The 23,856-nt window shown below is 34.4% G+C and overlaps 1 protein-coding gene across 1 annotated transcript; it reads left to right on the top strand.

The window, feature by feature from the left end:
- The first annotated feature begins 2,362 nt into the window (after positions 1–2,362).
- On the top strand, positions 2,363–9,109 carry LOC106436530 (wax ester synthase/diacylglycerol acyltransferase 5-like). Its single transcript, XM_048751652.1, has 7 exons — positions 2,363–3,330; positions 6,707–7,267; positions 7,683–7,749; positions 7,855–7,952; positions 8,075–8,284; positions 8,624–8,761; positions 8,837–9,109. Exons 1-7 carry the CDS (start codon positions 3,118–3,120, stop codon positions 8,993–8,995), a joined length of 1,446 nt encoding a protein of 481 aa, XP_048607609.1. The 5' UTR covers positions 2,363–3,117; the 3' UTR covers positions 8,996–9,109.
- The last annotated feature ends 14,747 nt before the right edge of the window (positions 9,110–23,856 follow it).

Raw genomic sequence — 23,856 nt, forward strand, 5'->3', positions numbered from 1 at the left:
TGACCATAAGACGATGTCGCTCTCGGAACATCGTTGACGGAACCAATACCCAATGTCCGTCCCTTTTTTTTAGGGACAACCTTAAAAACAAAAAAATAAATATTGTAAGTAAATATTTAAAGTTAAATTAAATGAATAATTAAAAATTAATTTTTTTGAAAATTTACCTCCTCGTAAATCTTATCCACTTCAAGTGTGGATAAGGTGACGGGTAATCCGTCGGTAGACTGCTGGGTCAGCTGAGTCTGGCGGTCTTCAACCCGAGCAACTACGTCGTTGTAGATTTGCTCGGACATGCCAATTACCACCCCAACGAACTGTTTCGTTAGCTCCGTAGTAGTCGATTTGCGCTTCAATTTGTTCTCCAGTTAGATATGGAGGAGGAGTGTCTCTCACAACCCTTTTGTGCCTAAACAAATTCTTGTTTCTTCGGTAAGGATGGCCAATGGGAAGAAATCGACGGTGACAATCAAACCAACTTGTCTTCCTACCATTCTTCAGTTGAAACGCATCTGTCGTTCCATTACAATATGGACAAGCTAATCTCCCATGTGTAGTCCATCCAGACAACATCCCATAGGCAGGGAAATCACTTATGGTCCACAAAAGCATCGCTCGCATCGTAAAATTCGTCTTCGTTGAACAGTCATACGTCCTCACCCCTGTTGACCACAAATCCTTCAACTCTTTTATCAGTGGTTGTAGGAAAACATCCAGGGACCTTTTTGGATGGTTCGGACCAGGTATTAATATGGTCAAGAATGGTAACTCTCGTTGCATGCACATCTCCGGTGGCAGGTTGTATGGAGTAAGAAAGACTGGCCACAATGAATATTGTCTCCCTGACATTCCGAACGGACTAAATCCATCTGTGCATAATCCGAGATACACATTCCGGATATTGCTAGCGAAATCTGGATGTACTTTGTTGAAATGTTTCCAGGCTCTTGCATCTGATGGATGAGTCATCTCACCATCCGTCTGAGTATGCTCGGCATGCCATCTCATCTTTCCAGCAGTCTGCTCTGATTGATACAATCTTTTCAATCTGTCTGTAATTGGTAGGTACCACATCCTTTGGTATGGTACCCTATTACGTCCCCGTCCTTGCGGCTTGAATCGTGGCTTCTTGCAGAATCGACATTCTTCTAGCTTCTCATCATCTCCCCAATAGATCATGCAGTTGTCGATGCAAACATCTATCATCTCAGAAGGTAACCCAAGACTATAAATCAGTTTCTGAATCTCATAATAAGAATCAGCAGACACATTGTCTTCCGGCAAATACTCTTTAAACAAGTCCGCCCATTCGTTCATGCAACATTCAGGTAGATTGTGATCAGTTTTAATATTCATCATTCTAGCAGCTAACGACAATTTAGAGAGACCTTCTCTACAACCACTGTAAAGTGGTTGATTCGCCGCGTTTAACATTTCGTAAAACTTTTTTGCATCTATATTAGGTTCTTCATCTCCATCATGAGCTACGAATGCATCAGCTACCATATCATGAACCCTATCATAATCTACCATCTCCTCTTGCTGGTAACTATGTTTATTATGCAAATGATGATCAACCGGTTCTTTTTCCTGAAAATTGCTATTACTACTACTAGCTTCATTCTGATCATAATTAAAACCTTCTCCATGTTGAAACCAGATATAGTAATTTGCCGTGAAACCTCTATTTATTAAATGCTTCCAAACATTTTCACGGTTTGCCAGTTTCGAATTGTTGCATTTCCGACAAGGACAGAACATCTTACCACTTTCTTGGGCGAGCGGTGTTGAATCTGCTTGATGCATAAATGTCTCCAGACCCGCAAGGTATTCTTTCGTCACTCTCCCGTTAGCATCTATATGCATATACATCCACTTCCGCAACTCGTAAATATTCCCGGAGCCAGCCATTTTTTTTTCTTTCACGTTTTTTGTTGTTGGTGTGTTTAAAATGATGTTTAAACATCCATATTTATAGGAAAATTCGAATCTGGTAGTTGTAATTTTGCTATGAATTTACGACGAAAATTAATTAGGTGGGCAAAAAAAACGTGTAACACCTATAAAGTTGGTGGATTCAAAAATTTCCTCGCTAAATACACGTAAACTATTCCCTCGTAAATACCACGCAAAGTTTACGTCGTATTTACGAGGAAATAGTTTTTCCTCGTAAAATACTCGTAAAGTTACATCCACTTTACGACGAAACAGTTTTGTCGTTACGTTACGAGGAAATAACGATGACTTTAGTTTTTCACGTAAATTCGTCGTAAACTCGACGCAAATTTACGAGGATTGTTTTTCCTCGTTAATTTTCGTCGTTAAGCATGTGTTTTCTTGTAGTGAAGATTTTCGACGGAATTGGAGAGGTTAAAGACGCTATAGATATGCTTCCCGAAGTTCAACATCACTCACGTTCCACGGGCGCACAATCAGATTGCTGATTTTTTGGCTAAGACTGCTAGATCTTTCCATATGGAGTTACATTTTGTTGGTTGTTTATTCCGGTTTGGTTACCTAGACCACCTCAAGTTTGAGTAATAGAATGTTTTTTTGACGTTAAAAAAAAAAAAAAACGTCCATATACACATTTAATGGACAGTTTCCGAGACGGGAGAAATAATAAATAATAAAACGTGAAAATTTCCAACGATTAATAAAAAAGTAGCACACACGATTGAAGGCTATGAAAATTGAGGATTAAGATATATATGAATGTTAATTTTGTTATTAAAATAAAGAACAAAGAGTGTTAAAAATTTACAAATATGCTTAGCTAATACTTTTTAACCTATATTTGCTTACCTAATTATTATCTACTACTAGATCAAATATATAAACTGTGGATAAGAAACTGAAAGTTTCAAACGATTAGAAAGGAAAATGTTGCACACACGCTATAACCTATGGAGAGGATAAAATTATTTATTGAGTCGAGATCCAAGACAAACGATTTTATAAAAAAATATTGAATATTTCCAACGATTATAAAGGATTTTAAAACTATCAATAAAAGAGAAAATGGCATGCACGATTGGAGGCGGCTATACACTATATATAAAGAGGATGAGCCATTTTAAAGTCGAGATTGAAAGAGTGAAAAACACAAACTAAACTATGAAGATTAAGACAGGAAGACAGGAACCAGCGGGAAACAAGGGAGAACATGATGATCAACCGCTTACTCCAACGGCGCGTTTGTTTACCGCGCCGGAGTTCAACTGCTACATCACTGCGGTGATTGGTTTAAAGAGCAAGATCAAACGAGATGTGTTTATCGAAGGATTAGAGCAAACTTTGCTTAAACATCCACGTTTCTCCAGCATACTGGTCAGAAATAATATGTATATGTCTATATAAAATGTTTCATTCACCAAATATATTGGTTTATTGGGGGTTTAGTTAAGTTGTGTCTTTACTTCATTTCATAGTAAAATGGATATTCTAGGCCATGACAAAAATATATTAGCAGAATTATATGCCATGTAATAAAAGAATGAATCTTCCACATAAATAATATGTCGATTTTATCCTTTAGTGTGTAAGGAAAACATGTTTGATAGTGCTTAGCACTAGCCCAAAACCGTAATACCCGAGAACCCGAAAGAAACAAGAAAACTTCCAAGTATGAAGAATAATATGGAAGAACTCTCAAAAAGATTTAGAAAATTTTGAGTAGAACACTCTTTCTTTAAGAAAACTTTCTTATACTTTACTTGTTCAACTTCTTGTGTTGTTACAAATGAAAGGATGAAGAGGTATTTATAGCCGTCTAAACTATCTTACAAATATCTAGATTATTTTACTATAACCTCCTTACTTCCTAGATATTTTTTTCATATTCTCTAGATTTTTCTACTACAATATCTAGATTTTTTCTTCTTGAGGAGATGATGATAATTCTAGAAAGATTCTAGAACTTGAGCTTAATTTTGGGTTCAGTCCAATAAGAGTTTATTGGCCCATAATTAAGCATAGCCCAAAATCAAGTTTAACTTCAATACTCCCCCTTAAACTTGATTTTGTCCACCATTCCGAGCTTGGAGCGGAGTATCTCGAACTGACCTTTAGGTAACGACTTGGTGAAGATATCAGCAATGTTGTCCTCGCTTCGAACCTCAAATACTTCAATTGTTCCATCAAGCACCTTCTCTCTTATGAAATGATGTTCCAATTCAATGTGCTTCGTTCTTCCATGGAACACTGGATTATTAGCCAGCTTGATAGCACTTTGATTATCTCCATAGATGGTAATCGATTTATTGATTGGCTCGAATAAGTCTTCAAAGAGTCTTCGAAGCCATATACATTCTTGGGCTGCGAGTGTTGAAGCTTTATACTCTGCTTCGGTAGTAGACATTGAAACCGTTGCTTGCTTCTTACTGCACCATGAAATGCTTGTGTCTCCACATAAGAACACAAAACCCGAAGTTGATTTTCGATCATCTAAATCTCCACCAAAGTCTCTGTGAAACCATGAAGAGAAACCTTGACATTATACTTGTACATCAGTCCAAGAGTTGTCTTCACATACTTCAGTATCTTCTTTGCCGCTTCTAGATGTGGCTTTCTTGGTTCCTGCATGAACCGGCTTACAGGACCAACCGCAAAGGCAATATCTGGCTTGTAATGGTTAAGTATAGAAGACTTCCAACAAGAGAGCGATAAGGTCGAGGATTGGCTAACAAGGATCGGCTAGCAAGGATCCTTCATCGCGTTTGAGCCTTATGTTAGTATCAAGTGGAGTAGAACGTACCTTTCCTTGGTGTACTCCAAACCTGTCAACAATCCTTTTTGCATAACCTTGTTGACCGATGAATATTCCATCCTTTACCCTCTCGACCTCTAGACCAAGAAAGTGATTCAGCTTGCCTAACTTCTTCATCTCAAACCTTACTGACATATCCTCTTGTAGACGAGCAATTTCAGCATCGTCATTTCCAGTAATGATCATATCATCCACATAGAGGAGAACTACTACATGAACTATTCCACTTCTCTTGAAGAATAGACTTGGATCAGCACTTGATGCCATATACCCGCAAAACTAAAGAAATGGAGCAAGCTTTCCATACCAAGCTCGTGGAGCTTGTTTTAATCCATACAAGGCCTTCTTTAGCTTGCACACATGGTTAGGATACTCTTGTGACTCAAAACCAGGTGGTTGCTCCATAAAAATTTCCTTATCAAGCTCGCCATAGAGAAAAGCATTCTTCACATCTAACTGCCATAATTTCCATCTAAAGCTTGCAGCTAGTGTTAAGAATGAGCGTACCGTAGTCATCTTTGCTACTGGACTGAAGGTCTCATCATAATCTTCTCCGTACTTCTGAGAGAATCCTCGAGCAACCAACCTTTCTTTGTATCTATCAATGCTCCCATCTGCCTTTCTCTTTAGTCGATACACCCATTTACAAGAAACATGTTGAGGATCCTTTGGTTTCGGAACCAAATCCCATGTTTCATTTTTCATGAGAGCATCAATCTCCTCTTTCACTGTGATCACCCACTCCTGAAGTCCTTTTGCTTCTTCATAAGATGATGGCTCATCTTCATCTAGAGGAGCTGCAAAATAACAAGAGTAAGTGGTGACAAACCCTTCATCTCTGAACCGAGCGGGTTTGACAATGTTCCTTTTTGGTCGTTGAACAGTTGATCTAAAGCTTGCCAAATGGAACTAGCGAAAGTACATCTTGAGACATGCTCAAATATGCTTGAAGATATGGATCTCTTTAAAGCAAACTCCGCCTTGGCATTCTTCCGTGTCCACTCCTTTTTTGCTTCCGTGGTTGCAGCATTTCCCCTTGGTGGTGTTGTGCTATTACCACCGACGACATCCCATAAGTCCTCACTCACCAAGTATGACTCCATGCATGACTTCCATAACCGATAGTTAGATTGGTTTAAGATTTCCATTCCCAATCCAACAACACGACCCATTGATTCCATACTTAGAATAAACCCGAGCTCTTTTTAAAACCCGATCTTGATGAGCAAAAGATTAGAATAGCTCTGATACCATGTAAGGAAAACACCCTTGATAGTGCTTAGCACTAGCCCAAGACCGTAATACCCTAGAACCCGAAAGAAACAAGAAAACTTCCAAGTACGAAGAATAATATGGAAAAACTCTCAAAGAGATTTAGAGAACTTTGCGTAGAACACTCTTTCTTTAAGAAAATTTTCTTATACTTTACTTGTTCACCTTCTTGTGTTGTTACAAATGAAAGGATGAAGAGGTATCTATAGCCTTCTAAACTATCTTACAAATATCTAGATTATTCTATTATAACCTCCTTCCTTCCTAGATTTTTTTTTCATATTCTCTAGATTTTTCTACTAAATATCTAGATTTTTTCTTCTTGAGGAAGTGATAGGTGATGATAATTCTAGAAAGATTCTAGAACTTGAGCTTAATTTTGGGTTTAGTCCAATAAGAATTTATTGGCCCATAATTAAACATAGCCTAAAATCAAGTTTAACTTCAATATAGTGGAAAGATTCATTTTATTATTAAATTATATATGTTGATTTTATCGTTAAGGAAAAATATTTTGAGAATCGACATATAATTTTGTATAATTATTTTCAGATTGACATATTCTTAGAAGGTTTTTATATAGTTTTAGTTAGCAATTTCAAGAAAAATAGGTTTAGTATTTTAACATTTTATCTTAATATTTCTATTTAAACAAAATTAATGAAGATGAACGACAATAGCCAAGAACAAAAATGGGTTCGAACGAAGGTGGTGGCCGAGGATCACGTCATCATTCCCAAAATCGAACTAGAGAACGCAAACGCAGACGCTTTTCTGGAGAGTTATGTCTCTGACCTCACTACAATCCCGTTGGATACCTCGAAGCCTTTATGGGAAGTTCACTTAGTTGACTTAAAAACATCAGACGCTCAAAATGTCGTCGTTTTAAAGATTCATCACTCGGTCGGTGATGGTATGTCTCTAATGTCTCTAGTCCACGCTTGTACGCGAAAAACATCAAACCACGAAGAGCTCCCGAGTTTACCGAACGAGAACCGGCTGTCATCAAAATCAATGGCCGGTTATTCCCGGTTAATATGGATGGTTATGTTGGTTTGGAATACCCTTTGTGATGCATTGAAGTTTATTGCTACGACAATGTTTCTTAAGGACACTGACACACCCATCAAAGGCGATTTCCGGTTAAGTAAGAGTAAGCGGATGTGTTTGGTTCATCGTACCGTAGATCTTGAAGACATTAAGCTCATCAAGAACGCCATGAAGATGGTAAACTTTCGACCATAAAATTCCCTAGGATAGACCTAAAAAGTTTTTGTCACAAATATAGATCTCAAAAATACAAAAATAAAAATGATCAAAAATAGACTTAAATGTTTTATCAAAAGAAGTAAATATATACTTATACCCTTAGAGTTAATTAATCTAGACATTAGGATTTAGAGTTAAGGAGGTGGGGTTTAGGGTTTAGGGTTTAAAAATAAAAAAAAAAGTTAAAATTTTCAAAATAAAAAATACTATTTTGGTCATTTTAGTTTTTGAGATCTATTTTTGTGACAAAAACTTAAAAATGTCTAGTTAAGAGAATTGCCTAAACTTTATATTAGTGATATTAATTATTATACTCTACCATATTACGTTTTCATATTTGATCTTATTTTTATTTATTTATCTGTTCTGGCAGACCGTCAACGATGTATTACTTGGAGTAGCTCAAGCTGCTCTCTCGGAGTACTTAGAAAGAAGATACGGTAAATTGTTATGATTTGTCTTTTAAGGAGCAATAGTTATGATTATAACATGTGAAATTTAATAATATTATAACAAGATTGTAGGTGAGAAGGAGAAGAAAGCAGGAGAACACGAATCTAAAAGGAATTCAAGTAATATGCTTAAAGAAATAAGGCTAAGGGCATGTCTGCTTGTAAACATAAGACCTACTACTGGAGTTCAGGCAAATTAAGCTTTTATTCTTACAAAACTATATAACTATATATATATATATACACTACACAAATTATATCTTGACTACAAACAGATTTTCAATATTGTCATTTTCTTGATTAAGAAGTGCAGGATCTAGCTAATATGATGGCTAAAGGATCTAAGTGTAAATGGGGAAACTGGATTGGCTATATGCTCTTTCCATTGTCTCTTGCGTTACACGATGACCCGTTGGAACATCTTCGACGAGTCAAGTCGATCATTCACAGGAAGAAGAACTCGTTAGAAGCTTTGCTAACCTTCACCTCTACTAAAATCCTAATAAAAATGCTTGGAGTTGTGGTCAGTCTAATGATACATAACTCCTCTTTGTTTTAGTTAAAATATCAACCATAGTCATATCTGAAAATTTTATTAACCATTGTCATATCTGAAAATTTTATTATAAGTAGCTAGATAATAATTTTTCGCCTAACAAAATCACAATATATAACCTAGTGGGTTGTATTAATATTATTGTTAAGTCAGTCGCCACGGTGTATAAATACATGTTTTATATGTTGTTGACAAAGAAAAAAAAACTACAAAAGTTCCATCAAACAAACATTAAAAGACTAACCCCGTTCATTTATTGTTTTAAATTAGTATAACAATTAATCTTATGAATTTAAAATATTGCAGTGGGCGGCTAGTTTAACAAGCAGAACAATATCAAACACAACGATGTCGTTTTCAAACTTGGTGGGTCCTACTGAAGAAGTTAGCTTATATGGGCATCCCATCACCTACATAGCCCCGAGTGCTTATGGACACCCCCACGTAAAATCGTTAGCCATGATCTATTTCATATTAACTAGTGATTACTATTTGACGATATCATTGGTCTTTGATCAGGCTTTGACGATGCATTTTCAAAGTTATATGAACAAGATGACTATTTCTTTAACCGTGGATCCAACGGCCATTTGTGATCCTCATCAGCTATGTGACGATTTGGAGGAATCTCTAAGAAGCATCAAAGCTGCTGTCCAAGAAAGAAATGCTACTCAATAGTTTGAAATATTTTCTTCTGATTCAGGTCAAGAAATAATAATCAAAACTTGAAATGAGACAAAGAAACCATTAGAAAATTTCTAAAAATGAAGGCTATAAAGGGTGCTTTATCAACTTTGTTTTGGCTCTTTTGTTCAGAAAAAGTTATGTACAAACTTTTTTCCAAAGAAAAAAAAAAATCTTTAGCCAAGAATAAAACATGTAAAAAATGGACCTTAGTCAGTAACTTTAGAAGGTGGAAGACGAGTCTATTACAATGAAGGTTTATCTTTACATAGATAAATTGCTTACTAGCTCCCTTCCGAGTTGACTAACATGTCACAATTAGACAAAGACACCAGTCTAACACGTTTCTAGATCTACTCAATCCAAGAATCCCTCTAATCCCTTCATGACCCCTAGCCCTTATGTTTCTGTGTCTACTCTCATTAGACACCAAAACCCTTCTACTTACGGTCTTCTCTTGAGGTGGTACCTAATTCTAGGCACGTCTTTCACTACTTATACTTGTATATTTCGTGACTTGCCTTAGCCAGCTTCCCAAGAAATGATATTACCATATCTTCTTTTATGGAATATTTCCAAACCTTCTTCAAAATCTTTTAGAAACCTTCCCTTGATGATTTACCTTTTCTCCGAGATAAATCATAGCTTGCTTAGCCTCTAAGTAGTCTTACTCCAACTCTAAGTCGACTCCAGTTCCAGTCTTCAAGTTAGCTACACAGCTTCACTCCAGCTTCAATTCACGGAGCACTTCTTGTACAACTTCATGTAGTACTTTATAACTGGTACATGGACACCTTAAGGAGTTGTTTTTTCTTCAGTTTCTATAACTCAGTCATCGCTGCACTAACAATCTCCCAATTATCGCTACATTTTTTAAGGTTTGCTATCCAAAATCATTTTAAGAATTACGTCAGTTGGAAGAAACTAGACGTGAATATGCTTATAAAAAGTAGAAGATGGCTCAATGAAGATCTAACATAAATAAAGTTCACTGCCTCAATGGCAGAAAGAGAGCTATAAAACCTTGCAGAATAGGAGAAAGCAAGAGACTAATAAACAGAAAAAAAAAACAAGAGAATAAAATATAGAAAAAGAAAAATTAACCTCCATAGATAAGTGAGCTTGGGTCTCCAACTTAAGTTCCTTCCTTTTTTTGTTCTCGTCTTTGTTATTTGTTTTGTCCAGATCTTATACCTGAAACATAAAGAAAGCGCGGGTTAGAGCATTATGTAAATCTTTGATTGATATTGGATTTTTGTGTGAGAAGGTTCCCAGAAAAGATGTATCCTCACAGAAGAGAAGTCGTTAATTCTTGTTGTCAAATTTACTTTTAAAGTGTGCTTGATCCATGAAGAATCAACTTGGTAAAGTATGATTCAAATTTAAGATCCTAACAACTCAGGCGATACACTGTATCAGTGGAGGTAAGCTCAAGGAAGAGGAAGGTTCTTTCGTGCAACTAACCGTGAGATTCGTTTTGTGATGGAATATATTACAAGGTCTTAGAGCGGTCTCTTATAAAGTAACACATGAGTCGTATGTTATTTATTTTGCCAACGGCGTGTTAATCTTTCACCAACCGCTTGTGTTATAAAACGATTATAGTGTGTTACACACTAGTACGACAGAAAGAATAAGATAAACGTTTCAGGCTTATTCCAGAACAGTTTCGACTTTACTAACATGTCTGAAATTACTTTGATATTATTGAGATTCTTAGATATTGTTTACATTTTATAATTGATATTTATATAGATATTGAAACATTACAAGTATAAGAGACACAACTTCATACTAAAATACACACATGAAGAGTTACAATTCTTTGTGTAATAACAAACTATTGTGAATGCATTAAGGAGAGATTAGATTATATAGTTTAACACTCCTCCTTAATCATATCTCGACTTCACTCCAAGCTGCTTCCTGAATTATTCAAACCTTAAACTGCCTAATGCCTTTGTGAGAATGTCTGCGAGTTGATCATCCCCTTTGCAGTACTCCAGTTCAATGATTCTTTTTTTTTCTCAGCTTCCCTCACGAAATGGTATTTGATCTTTATGTGCTTTGTTCTTCTGTGTTGCACCGGATTCTTTCCAATTGATATTGCTGATTTGTTGTCACATAAGATCAGAATTCCTCCTTCAAACTTTTGACCAAAATCTTCAAACAGTCTTTGTAACCACACAGTTTGATTTGCTGCTGCACACACGGCTATGTACTCTGCCTCAGCCGTTGAATGTGCCAATGTGTGTTGATTGCTTGACTGCCAACAAAACATGGCTGAACCAAAAGTAAACACATAACCTGAAGTGCTTCTCTTGTCTTCCTTAGAATCACCCCAATCGCTTTCCGAGTAGCCTACAAGTCTTGGTTCTTTCACACTTGTAAAGTACTCTCCAAAGCTTGATGTTCCTTTAACATATCTTAACACCCTTTTGGCTTCTTGGTAATGCTTCATGCGAGGTGATGAAGCACACAAGTATAAAAGCCCTCCAACAATGCTTCTATACTTATTTGGATCTCCATACTCCTTGTAATCCTCAACTCCTTTTCCTCGTGGTGTAAATGGAGTGCTTACACTCTTGCTGTCTCGCATCCTAAACTTATAAACAAGTTTGTTTGCATATTTTTTTGTGAAAGAAATATGCCTTCCTTGTCTTGAATTACTTCCATTCCAAAAAAGTAATTCAACAATCCAAGATCCACCATCTCGGATTCTTTCTTCATATTCTCCTTGAATGTGTTGATGATCTGAATGTTGCTTCGTGTGATGATTATATCAGCCACATATAGACTCACGATCAACACATCTCCTCCTTGCTTCATGATGTATAAGACCACATCATTGATACTCCTCTCAAAACCGTTTTGAAGAAAGTATGAATCTATCCTTCCATACCATGACATTGAGGCTTGCTTTAAACCGTATAAAGCCTTGTGTAGCCTTAACACCTTTTGTTCATTTCCTTGTGTTACATTCCCAGGCGGTTATGTGACATACACTTCTTCCTTTCGTTCTCCATTGAGAAAGACTGACTTCAGATCCATCTGATACAAACACCACCTCATCTGAGCCTCATATGCGAGTATGGCTCTTATTGTATCATGTCTTGAGACAGGGGAAAACGTCTCAAAGTATCCAACACCATATTATTGAGAGAATCCTCTTGCAACTAGCTGCACCTTATGCTTGATGTGATTATGTTTGCATCAGATTTGATCTTGTAGATCTACTTCACACTTATCACATTCTTCTTCTCTGACTTGTCCACTAGTTCATATGTCTTGTTCTTCTCAATCATGGCTATTTCCTCATTCATCGCCTCTATCCATTCCTTGTTATCACACACTTCATCATAAGTGTATGGTTTTTCATGTGCATGATGACAAGCTTCTATCGTTTGAGCCGCCTCTTCAATCTCTACTCTTGGTGAATTTTCCATGATTTCAACCATGGACTTGAACTTCTTTGGTGGCTTAGAAGCTTCGTCATCTTCATCACTAGTATCTTGATCATCATTTTGTAAGAAAACATGGCTGTAAATACCTTCGGTTTGTTCCTTAGGCGATTGAGTGTCTTCCATAGACAACTCTAATGTCTTCCTGAATTCTTCTTGCCTTCTCCAATCCCATTTCTTGTTTTCTTCACATTTTCATCTCTTGATACTTCAATCTTCTCATTCTCCAAAATGAGAACTCTATAGCACTTGGAATGGTTGTTATATTCACTAAAAATTTCATGTTTTGCCTTGGAATCTAGCTTTCTCTTCTTTTGATCCGAGACATGTACGTAGCATAGAGAAGTAGTGTGGACACAACCAATGATGGAAAATGGTTCTGAAGATATGAGGCAGTGTATACCGCTTCTGCCCATAACTTGAGCGGTAAGCCTTGCTTAGCCAACATCGTTCTAGCCATCTCCACCAAGGACCTATTCATGCGATCCGCTACACCATTTTGTTGTGGTAAATAAGACAAGGTAACTTGCTTATTGATTCCTTCTTCTTCGTAAAACCGGTTGAATTCTTGTGAAGTTAACTCACCACCTCCATCTGATCTCAACATCTTGATGGTACAACCCGATTGCTTCTCCACCATTGCTTTGAACTTCTGGAACAATGAGAAGGTTTCTGATTTTTGCTACATAAAGTATACCCTACACATGTGAGTATAGTCATCCAAGAATAGCAAAAAGTATCGGATTCCATCAATAGATTGGTGCTGCATCGGCTCACATACATCAGTATGCACAATCTCAAGCTTTCCTCTTGTCTTAGTTTGAGATTCTTTTGGGAAGCTTTTGCGTGATTACTTTCCAAGTCTACACGTTTCACATGCTTCCTTCCTGACTTTAAACTTTGGTAACCCGTTTACCAAGTCTTTGTCTTGTATTTGTTGCAAACTTTTGTCACCTACATGACCAAGTCTCTTGTACCATATCTCCATTCTGGCTTGCTCACTTGCGCTCATGGCCTCTTCTTGAGCCGAGCTCATCCTGATTCTGTAGTTCTTGTGAGTCATTGGGATATCCATTATCCTCATGCCTTTTGCTTCCTCTATGATGCATATCTTCTCTTGGAAACTCACCCGGTATCCGCTTGAAACAATTTGTGAAACACTCAATAAATTCTTCGCCAAATCCGAAACCAAGAACACATTCTTGATGGTCCTCTTGCCACCATTTGTCATGACATTAATATCTCCTTTACCGGCTGTCATGACTACGCTTCTATTTCCGATCTTTATCGGAACCTTGATACTCCTATCAAGCCTTGAGAAGTAATTCTCCTCCTTTGTCATATGGTTAGTGTATCCACTGTCTACTATCCAAAACATCTTCCATTAATGTTATTGTTGCTTCACTTGTACTGAACATCATATGGTCTTCATTCAAGTCTTCTTCTTCGAGACTTACATGTGTCTTCTCCTTTTCTTGAGTAGCACTGACTTGCAAAATGGCCTAACTTGCCACAATTGTAACATTCCTTGTTACTTTTGTAATCCTTCATAGGATCATCCTTCTTCTGTTTCCTCAGACACTCATTCTCTATATGGTTGTTCTTTTTTCAGTAACCACACCACTTGTTGCCTCCACGGTGCTTTAAGTTTTCTTGTGTGAAGCCAGAGTTTCTCTGTTTAACACGAGCATCAAATGCTCCTTCACTTGTGTTGTCTTCTCTTGCAGCCAGCCTTGTTTCATGAGCCTTTTTTTTGTTAAAGTCAAATCGCTTGTTTGCTCCAAGACGCTAACTATGCTATCGAACTTGGCTGGAAGAGAAATGAGTATCTTCTGTATGAGTTGAAATTTTGTCTTCTTTTCACCATGATAAGTTATTGATTTGTCAAAGCAACTAACTTATATGTGAAGTCCTTAATGTTTTCATTCTCATACATCGTCAGATTTTCATACTCCCTACGTAATGTTCGAAGTCGAATCAAACAGACTTGAGGAGAACCTTGATACTCTGCCTTCAAAGCATCCCACGCCTCTTTGGATGTTGATGCTACTGCAATCCGTGAGAAGATATGATCAGATACAACAATTTTTAAAATCTGCAAAGCCAACATATCGTTTGCCATCGCTTCTTCTCTAAGCGATCTTTTTCTTGCTGTTTCAGGGGTCTCATCCACTATCCCGGGGCACCTACGCCTTCTTCAACCACAGACCATAATTTCCTAGTTTTGAAAATTGTTGACATCTTAATGCTCCAGAAGTCATACATTTCCCCATTGAATATGAGAATCACTTGATTCTACATCGTTTCATGTCCTTCCGATTAATCGTATGCCAAAATCCTCTAGCCTCCTTTTCTCCATTCAAAGTATTTCTCATACTAGTGCTTTCTTCTTTGTCCTCTTAAACGTAAAGTTCTGATATCATGTTAGTCTTTTACCAACCGCTTGTGTTACACAACGATCACAGTGTGTTACATACGAGTACGAGAGAAAGAATAAGATAAACTTATTCCAGAACAGTTTTGACTTTACTAACTTGTCTGGAATTACTTTGATATTATTGAGATTCTTAAATATTGTTTACAACTTATGATTGACCTTTATATAAAGATCGAATTATTACAAGTATAAGAGACACAACTCTTCATACTAAAAGATACAACATGAAAAGTTACAACTCTTTGTGTAATAACTAACTAATGAAAATGTATTAAGGAGACATTAGACTATATAGTTTAACACGGCCAACTTTTCAAAACCTATCATCAACTTATTGCAGTAAGTGTAACAAGTTTTGAATGGAATCCATCATCGGTGATGAGGCCTCGTCTACCTAACCTCTATCTTCTTTCTAACCTGGAGTGCTATCCCAATGCACATGCTATCTGAGATTTTTCTTGTGGCCGTATAACTATGGTGGACTTATCGCTTCGCTCTACGCTTGGGATCCTGTTGTAATGGCACTTATTGGTTTCTTCTCATTTTGTTTTAAATATCATTTTGGAACTCTATCTCAACCTCCCAATCCTCTATTTTTTTACGTGTGTGTTGCTTTTTGGAGGCTTGTTGTGCACTTAACATTTTCAAATAAAATCAGCGCAGAACAAAAAAACCATGTCAAAAGTAAACAAATTAACAAACAACTGAAAAATATATCGAAAGGATGCACAAAGTAAGTTTGAAGCTGGAGCAATGGGGTCAACATCACATATCTTTAACCAAATTCTCAACATCTTATATAAAGATCAAACATGCATGTAGAAGATATTTTGTAGAAGTCATAGGGGTCATTGTTTTGAACGTAGTTTCCAACTTTTAGAAATGAAATAAGTGTTAGTTTATAATTGAGTTTGATATAATTTACATAACTAACTTATAGAGTAATGTGTAAATTCAACAGATACATTTGTAAGCGTTGTGACTTGTTATACAAGAAATGATAGTTAGTTATTTGTGAAAAGTCACGTATCATTACATGTTCGTTCATGTAAATAATCTATTTAAGTTGGATGTTGTCATAATGTTAAAGTAGTCGAGAAAATAAATATAAAGAGTTTTGCAGATTTTATCTCTCAATCTCTCGTCCAAGTCTCTTTTATATCAAGTCTTCACAATTAAATTATATCCAGTTTGATCAAGCAGAAATAATTTTAACAATTAGACTAGCTGAATCTGGAGGTGGATGATATGGAAAATGACCAGTCTAATAGCTTCATCCTCCCAACTTTAAGGTAGCAACTGTACAAGGGAGGGAGATAATCACCTCAGAAAATCAGTGGCAGCTTTGGAAAGCATTGGACAATTTCCGACAACAAATTATCTCAGGTTTGGAAGAGTCGGAGGATCCCAGAAAATTCTCTTAAGTTCTTTCAGACGACTAACTTTAAGGAACTCGAACTTCCCAAAGGTATACCAATATCTGGATGCACATTGATAATACTCTCACCCTTCTCTTTGTTTATAATTTCTTCTATACTTGATGACCAGATCTCTAAGATTTTGAGCAAATAACAACCACAATCTCTTGGACCTTCCATATTGACTATTTCAACAGCGACGAGATGCTTGAAGCCTGGAGAATTTGTACATGGAATAATGTTCACTGGTTACATTTTTTTCTTTCGTTTCCCAATCTACCATTGTCTTGAATATGTTGGAGTTTACGATTCTAACTTGTTGAAGACCAGCCAGAGCTACGGTGTTTAATTGGACAACTGGTGCTGTCACATTTCTGAGACATAAATCTCGAGTACCACTCACCAACCGTCTTTTTGTATCCGTTCCAAAAATCAAGGCATCCTTTATAGTTACTGTTTAAACCTTCAAGTGATCCAAGAGATTCAAATTTTCCATTAATATGTCATCGACGCAAACACGTGAGTACAATAATTTCAATAAGATTGGGTAAACTTGTTGCTATCCCAACAATACTCCGATGTTCATGACAAAACTCGAGATTCAAGTCGGTTAGTTGCCTCAGCTCCTTAAAACCAACTGTAACTATTTTGTTCCAGAATGTAATAAGTTGAGATTTGCAAAGAACTCAAGTTAATAATTCTTCTGGAAATCCGATAAGCCTTTTTGTTCTGCGAAAGATCCAACACCCGAAGTGTTGGAATATGTCGAAAGAGTTCATCTGAAATATCTGCCAGCTTGTTTTTCCGGAGTAATAAGGTTGAAATTTTGGGGCAGTTTAGACTGCATGATATCCCTAGTTACTAACTAAAGGCATCTTTCTCACAAGTTTCCAATTGATTTTAGCTGGTATTTGGCGTAGCTGTGCACCAGATCTCACACACATATTTTCTGGAGATTAACTCAAGATGCCCCTATTGAAAAAAAACTAAATACCCTTTTGTGTTTGCACTTACTAAATTAGCCCTCCATTTATTACACTTTACATTTTTTTAACGCTGCTTTATTAGGATATTACAATTATAAGAAAGATTACATAGACGATTTGACAACCGATAATACTACATGCCTTAGGAGGATCTACGCCTAACTGAATCACCATAGCCGCCCTCACAAGTTTCCAGTTGATTTTATCTGGTATTTGGCGTAACTGTGCACCAGATCTCACACACAGATTTTCTGGAGATCAACTCAAGATGCCCCTATTGAAAAAAAACTATTCTCACTGCCCCTCTCTGTTCTCAATATCCTTTTGTGTGTGCACTTACTAAATTAGCCCTCTATTTATTACACTTCACATTTTTTAAAGCTGATTTATTAGGATATTACAATTATGAGAAAGATTACATAGACGATTCAACAACCGATAATACTACCTGCCTTAGGAGGATCTATGCCTAACTGCATCACCAGAGCCGCCCTATGAAGATCTCTTGTAAGCCTTTCCTCTGTAGCCTGCATAATTATTTGATAAATCGTCTTTTCTTGGAATTAAAACATGGATCTGCTGGTGTAGAAGCATTAATGAACACTTAGTCAAACCACTGGATTAATGGGGCTTCCACTTACACTTCACCTTTACTAATAAATTTAATTCTTCATTTAAATAAATTAACAATAAATCTCAACCACCTGACTCCACTAGACAACTTTAACCAATGAAATCACACTAGGTCTACTTTTTTTCTTTTTCCCTAATCGTACTCATTCTCTTCATCCTCCATTGAAAAGTTTTGAAGTTCAAATAAGAGGTATTTTGTGTCCATTTTTGATGATTTTTAAAAATAAATATCATTAAATGAAGTTTCTATCATGTGTAATAGAAAAAAATAAGTTTTGAAGTAAATTTTGAGAGAGTAAAAACGTTTTTCATAACTGTGTTTTTGGGTTTCGGGTTCATTTTATGTCCATTTTCATTGATTTTCTTTTGTAGAATATCATTAAAATGAAGTATATATCATGGGTAATGTAAATAATGTAAAATTAGATACTAATTGAAAGAGAAATTGAAAACGATTGTTAGGTTTAAGCTTGACTTTTTTTTTCTAACACAAGATTGGCTTAAAAACTGTATTTGATATTTTAAAGAAAAATGTATCTTGAACTGACATTTTTTTTTCCAACTTGATGTATATTTATAAACCAAACGAAATCACCACAATTTACAAAGATTTCCACAATAGCTATAAAATGAAAAACCAGAGCAACAAACAACCAACAGTCATCAGCGGTAAACAACAGCCTAAACCCAAAAAATCAAACAGAGGAAAGCATACGTTCATCCTCCAGCAATGTTGACAGCCAGACTGGGCGAGCTTAAGAACACTTAGAGCAATAAACATAGCTCCTCTGTTTGATGACAGAATTTCAGACCCTAACCTCCAATCCAAAAAATAATCAAGCGAGCGATTTGTAAGTAAACTATACAGCCAATATAAGAATTCACAGTAAAAATGATCTGACCAAAAAATAACTAGTTTGGTTCAGTGGTTATAATATTTCATAGTGACCTCACTTATGGAGTTTTTTTTTTTAAATATTTATGGAGTTATGGTTGATTATTTACAAAAGTTTTAACTATGTTACATACTGAATATTATATGAGTTCTTCTATGGAGTCTCATGTCATGAATATATGCCACACTATTGTGGTAAAGAAATCAATGGAGGAGGTCACGTACTCTTGATTGGTTGAACGTATTCAGAAAGATTAAAAAACATGGAAGAAGTTATACGTACACTAAAAGTATTTCCTCTAGATTTTGAAACGAAGAAAGGGAAACTGCAACAAGTAGGGTTTCCATCAGTTGGAGAATCTCGTGGAAGAGAAAAAGACGCAGAGCCATAGCAAGAGGAAGAGGTATGGGAGAGTGGTTTGAATGAGGAAATGGTTCATGTTAAGTTGTTTTGTGTTTTGTACTTGGTTTATTATGTGTAATATGTATTACTAGGACTACTAGTCTTATTATGTGTAATTTGAACAACTAGGAATACTAGTTTTTACTATGTGTAATTTGGACTACTAGGACTACTAGTTTTACTATGTGTAATTTGAAACTCATATATATTTAAGTAGTACATATATTTAGTGTATATGACTCATAACAATTTCTATTGGTAGACTATGTATATAGTAAATATGTCTATTTATACTATTTAGATGATTATTTTACATAATTTTAGGAAAAATCATCATTTTCCCAAAATGATTCCTTAACTTTAATGGTTAGTATGCGAATAGTAAGGCTATAATAAGGAGAATCAAGAAAATATGTATTTCTTGTAAATTGTTTATTGTGTAAAATCTTTGGGTTTACTACAAAAACTTGTTTTCTGTCACGGTTTAAGTAAATAAATTTAAAATTTGTCAAAATATTACTATGTGTAAGATAGTATTACTACTACATTGGAGATTACTATATATTAATAAATGTAAATAATATATTCAATATATGTATATAACGGTTGCATGTTTTACATGTATAATTTTTTATTATTAGTTTATCCTAAGGTGTTTTAATGTGTTATCCGTTTTTGGTATATCTTCTTATAGTATTTTTTTTAGTGTTTGTCATCTTAGTAAACAGTTATCTAATTTACACATCTTCTTAGTATTTAAACATCTAAAATACTTAGATAACATCCTAAAATAATTAAATATAACATAAACATAAACCTATTAAGCCTTTGTTTTACACTTTTTCGGTTTTCTCCTCAATTTTTTCTCAGTTTCTACCCTTCTTTCTCTGTTTTTTCAGTTCTCTTCCTCAGAAATTTTCAACAACTTTTTCACCTTCTTCATCTTTTAATTCTCTTCTTCCACAATTTCTTTATCAGCTTCATCAGTTTTATCCTCTGTCTCCACGAGATTCTCCTCACTTTTTTCAGGTTCTTGTTTAGAATACACAGCTTGTTTATCAGTTCTACCTCTTCTTCCATAATTCCTATCAGCTTCTTCAGCATTTTCTTCTTCTACTTTTACAGATGGGAAACATATACTAACTTTAATGATATCATTAGCAAAATGCAGGCTCTGGACCACAAGTGTGTGGGATATCGTATTAATAGAAAGGCATCATGTGAACAAAAATATCTGCTGTTTCCATAGCACCCCAACTCTGACGCCAATTATATTCCAGATTCTTATGCAGGGCAAGCTCTTTCTTGAGCTCGTAATGTGAATTAGCCTGCACACAACATCAAAGAAGTAACTTAGTTCATCTCAACATAGTTCTTTTTCATATCAAAGCACGTCACAGAAACATACCTCATCATTCATCACCCAGCCACCTCCAACGATCTCTAACTGCATGTCAATTGGTGACAACTCATCCTGGAGGAGTGTTGTTAAAGGGTGAGGTCCTGGGTTCGAGACTCACCAACAACCTAGTTATGGAGTTAGAGAGAACTCATAATGGAGGGGTTGGGGCCAGTGCCCTACAGGGCTGTGAGCCGGATTCCGAGTGAGCGGGATGGGCTGTCACAAGAACGATGAGGAAGAAGTTGGTGGAGAGGAACACAAAGTGGTCATGTTTATTGTCTGATGTATTTCGCTTGTGGACGATGAATGGAGTTAGTTGAAGAGGTCTGGTTTGGTTTCCCCCAGTGACCCGGTTCAACTTCAAAACCCGGTTCTAAGGAAATCAACATATAACTAATGTCTTTTCAATTTTTATTAAAATTTAATATTTCATAATCAATGTTTAACTTTTACTATTTAATTGGTTTTCTTTTAATTTCTATTTTTCAAAGAAAAATGTTTAAAAGATCTCTTTTTAATTCTCATATTCTATTCTTATTTTGCTATACTCAAATTTTTTTAAAAAATTAGCTGTAAAGATATATAAATACGTAATTTAAACAGTCAATCATTTGTTTTTGTTTTATCAATTTCAGTTGATATAATATTCACTTGTTAACTATATATATAACTAAACTTATGGTTACTGTATATTATCTAATTAATAAAAAAGAACATAGAACATATTATATGTAAAATTACATTTAGGTCCACATAGTGTAAATATATGATTGTATTTATTTATTTTAAATAGAAAAACCCGGTTTGACCAGTTGAACCTGTCCGACCACTCAACCAGTAGCTATACCGAGTCGGTATCCAGTCCGGTTTTTAAAACATTGGTTTCTACGTTCCAAGAGTGGGAGAGAGAGATAGAGTTGGATGAGAGAAGTGAGAGAGATATTGACGATTGGGAGGAAATACCGTAGTTTAGGTTAGGATCGAGGTTAAATCGGGTAAGGTTTGGGTCGGTCAGATCTATAGGATTGGATCCTTGTAATCAAGCTACTTCATTAAGGGTTATTTCAGCTTTAACCACATTTTTCATTTGAAAAACTTCAAAAAGAAAATATCCCTATATATCAAAAGAAAAACATTGCAACATTAATTTGAGGTACGCACATGTCATCACCACAATGATTCTTGAAATCCTTAAAAAAAGAGGTTGGTCCATCTAAATATATAATAACCTTTTAATTAACTAACTACTAGGATAAGACGTGTGAGTTTATTTGTATATATTATCGATAGTTTCTTTTATATATTTGATCATTTTATTTATATATATAAAATATTTTTTGTTGTTATTATATAATTTCTTTCCGATGGATCGGATCAATTTTTATTAAAAATAATGGAACAAAACTATAATTAATACATCATGGGTTGATCGGATTGGACATTAAACAAATTATGACATAAAAACCTTATTTTTTCCATCGAACACATTCTTGAAAAAAGTGAACAGTATTGTTTTCACAGTTGAATTCTTTTGACTTTTATCTTCCATATGGTTTTGAAAGCTTTCAAATCAACCATCGAATTGATACATGTCATTTTAATGTTTTTAGCCGTATACTTAAGGAAAACTTACATTTTTGTAATTTAAAGTCGTTTTAAAAAATTCAAAATATAACATATAAGAAAAAATTTAACATATAAGAAAAATATAACATATAAGGCGTCCTCATTTTTGTATTTTAAAGTCGTTTAAAAAAATATATAACATATAAGGTTTCCTGATTTTTGTAATTTAAAGTCATTTAAAAAATTCAAAATATAACATATAAGAAAAAATCTAATTTTTTATTATATGGTTAATCTGATTGTTTATTTTTTTTAATAATATAAAATTAAACAAAATGAAGAAGGATGCAAAAATTGTTATCAAATCTTTATTATTCATAATCATTAATTTCCATATATATGTAAATCATTTTAGGTAATTTCGTAACTTTTATTTAGGGAAAGAATACACACTTCTTATATTTTAGGTTAATATAATGTTCTCTAGTGGACATTAAACAAATTATGACATAAAAACCTTATTTTTTCTCTCGAACACATTCTTGAAAAAATGAACAATATTGTTTTCACAGTTGAATTATTTTGACTTTTATCTTACATATGGTTTTGAAAGCTTTCAAATTAACCATCGAACTGATACATGTTATTTTAATGTTTTTAGTCGTATACTTAAGGAAAACTTACATTTTTGAAATTTAAAGTCGTTTTAAAAAATTCAAAATATAACATATAAGAAAAAATCTAACATATAAGAAAAATATAACATATAAGGTGTCCTCATTTTTGTATTTTAAAATTGTTTTAAAAAAAATATAACATATAAGGTTTCTTCACTTTTGTAATTTAAAGTCATTTTAAAAAATTCAAAATATAACATATAAGAAAAAATCTAAAATTTTTATTATATGGTTAATGTGATTGTTTATTTTTTTTAATAATATGAAATTAAAAAAAAAAATGAAGAATGATGCAAAAATTGTTATCAAATCTTTATTATTCATAATCATTAATTGTCATATATATGTAAATCATATTAGGTAATTCTGTAGCTTTTATTTAAGGAAAGAATACACACTTCTTATATTTTAGGTTAATATAATGTTCTTTACTGGACATTAAATAAATTATGACATACAAAACCTTATTTTTTCCATCGAACACATTCTTGAAAAAAATGAACAGTATTGTTTCCACAGTTAAATTATTTTGACTTTTATCTTCCATATGGTTTTGAAAGCTTTCAAATCAACCATCGAATTGATACATGTCATTTTAATATTTTTAGTCGTATACTTAAGGAAAACTTACATTTTTGTAATTTAAAGTCGTTTTAAAAAAATTCAAAATATAACATATAAGAAAATTCTAACATATAAGAAAAATATAACATATAAGGTATCCTCATTTTTGTATTTTAAAGTCGTTTTAAAATATATATATAACATATAAGGTTTCCTCATTTTTGTAATTTAAAGTCATTTTAAAAAATTCAAAATATAACATATAAGAAAAAATCTAATAGTTTTACTATATGGTTAATGTGATTGTTTAATTTGTTTTAATAATATAAATTTAAACAAAAATGAAGAATGATGCAAAAATTGTTATCAAATCTTTATTATTCATAATCATTAATTGCCATATATATGTAAAT

Source organism: Brassica napus, chromosome C3 (genome assembly GCF_020379485.1).
Source record: "Brassica napus cultivar Da-Ae chromosome C3, Da-Ae, whole genome shotgun sequence".
NCBI classification, from domain to species: Eukaryota; Viridiplantae; Streptophyta; class Magnoliopsida; order Brassicales; family Brassicaceae; genus Brassica; species Brassica napus.

Bases quoted from the DNA above. Each gene is read 5' to 3' on its own strand.
- LOC106436530 (XM_048751652.1), top strand. From the start codon at position 3,118: ATGAAGATTAAGACAGGAAGACAGGAACCAGCGGGAAACAAGGGAGAA. The intron at 3,331-6,706 runs GTCAGAAATAAT...AAATTAATGAAG, and splicing joins CACGTTTCTCCAGCATACTG to ATGAACGACAATAGCCAAGA. The intron at 7,750-7,854 runs GTAAATTGTTAT...AGAAGAAAGCAG, and splicing joins GTACTTAGAAAGAAGATACG to GAGAACACGAATCTAAAAGG.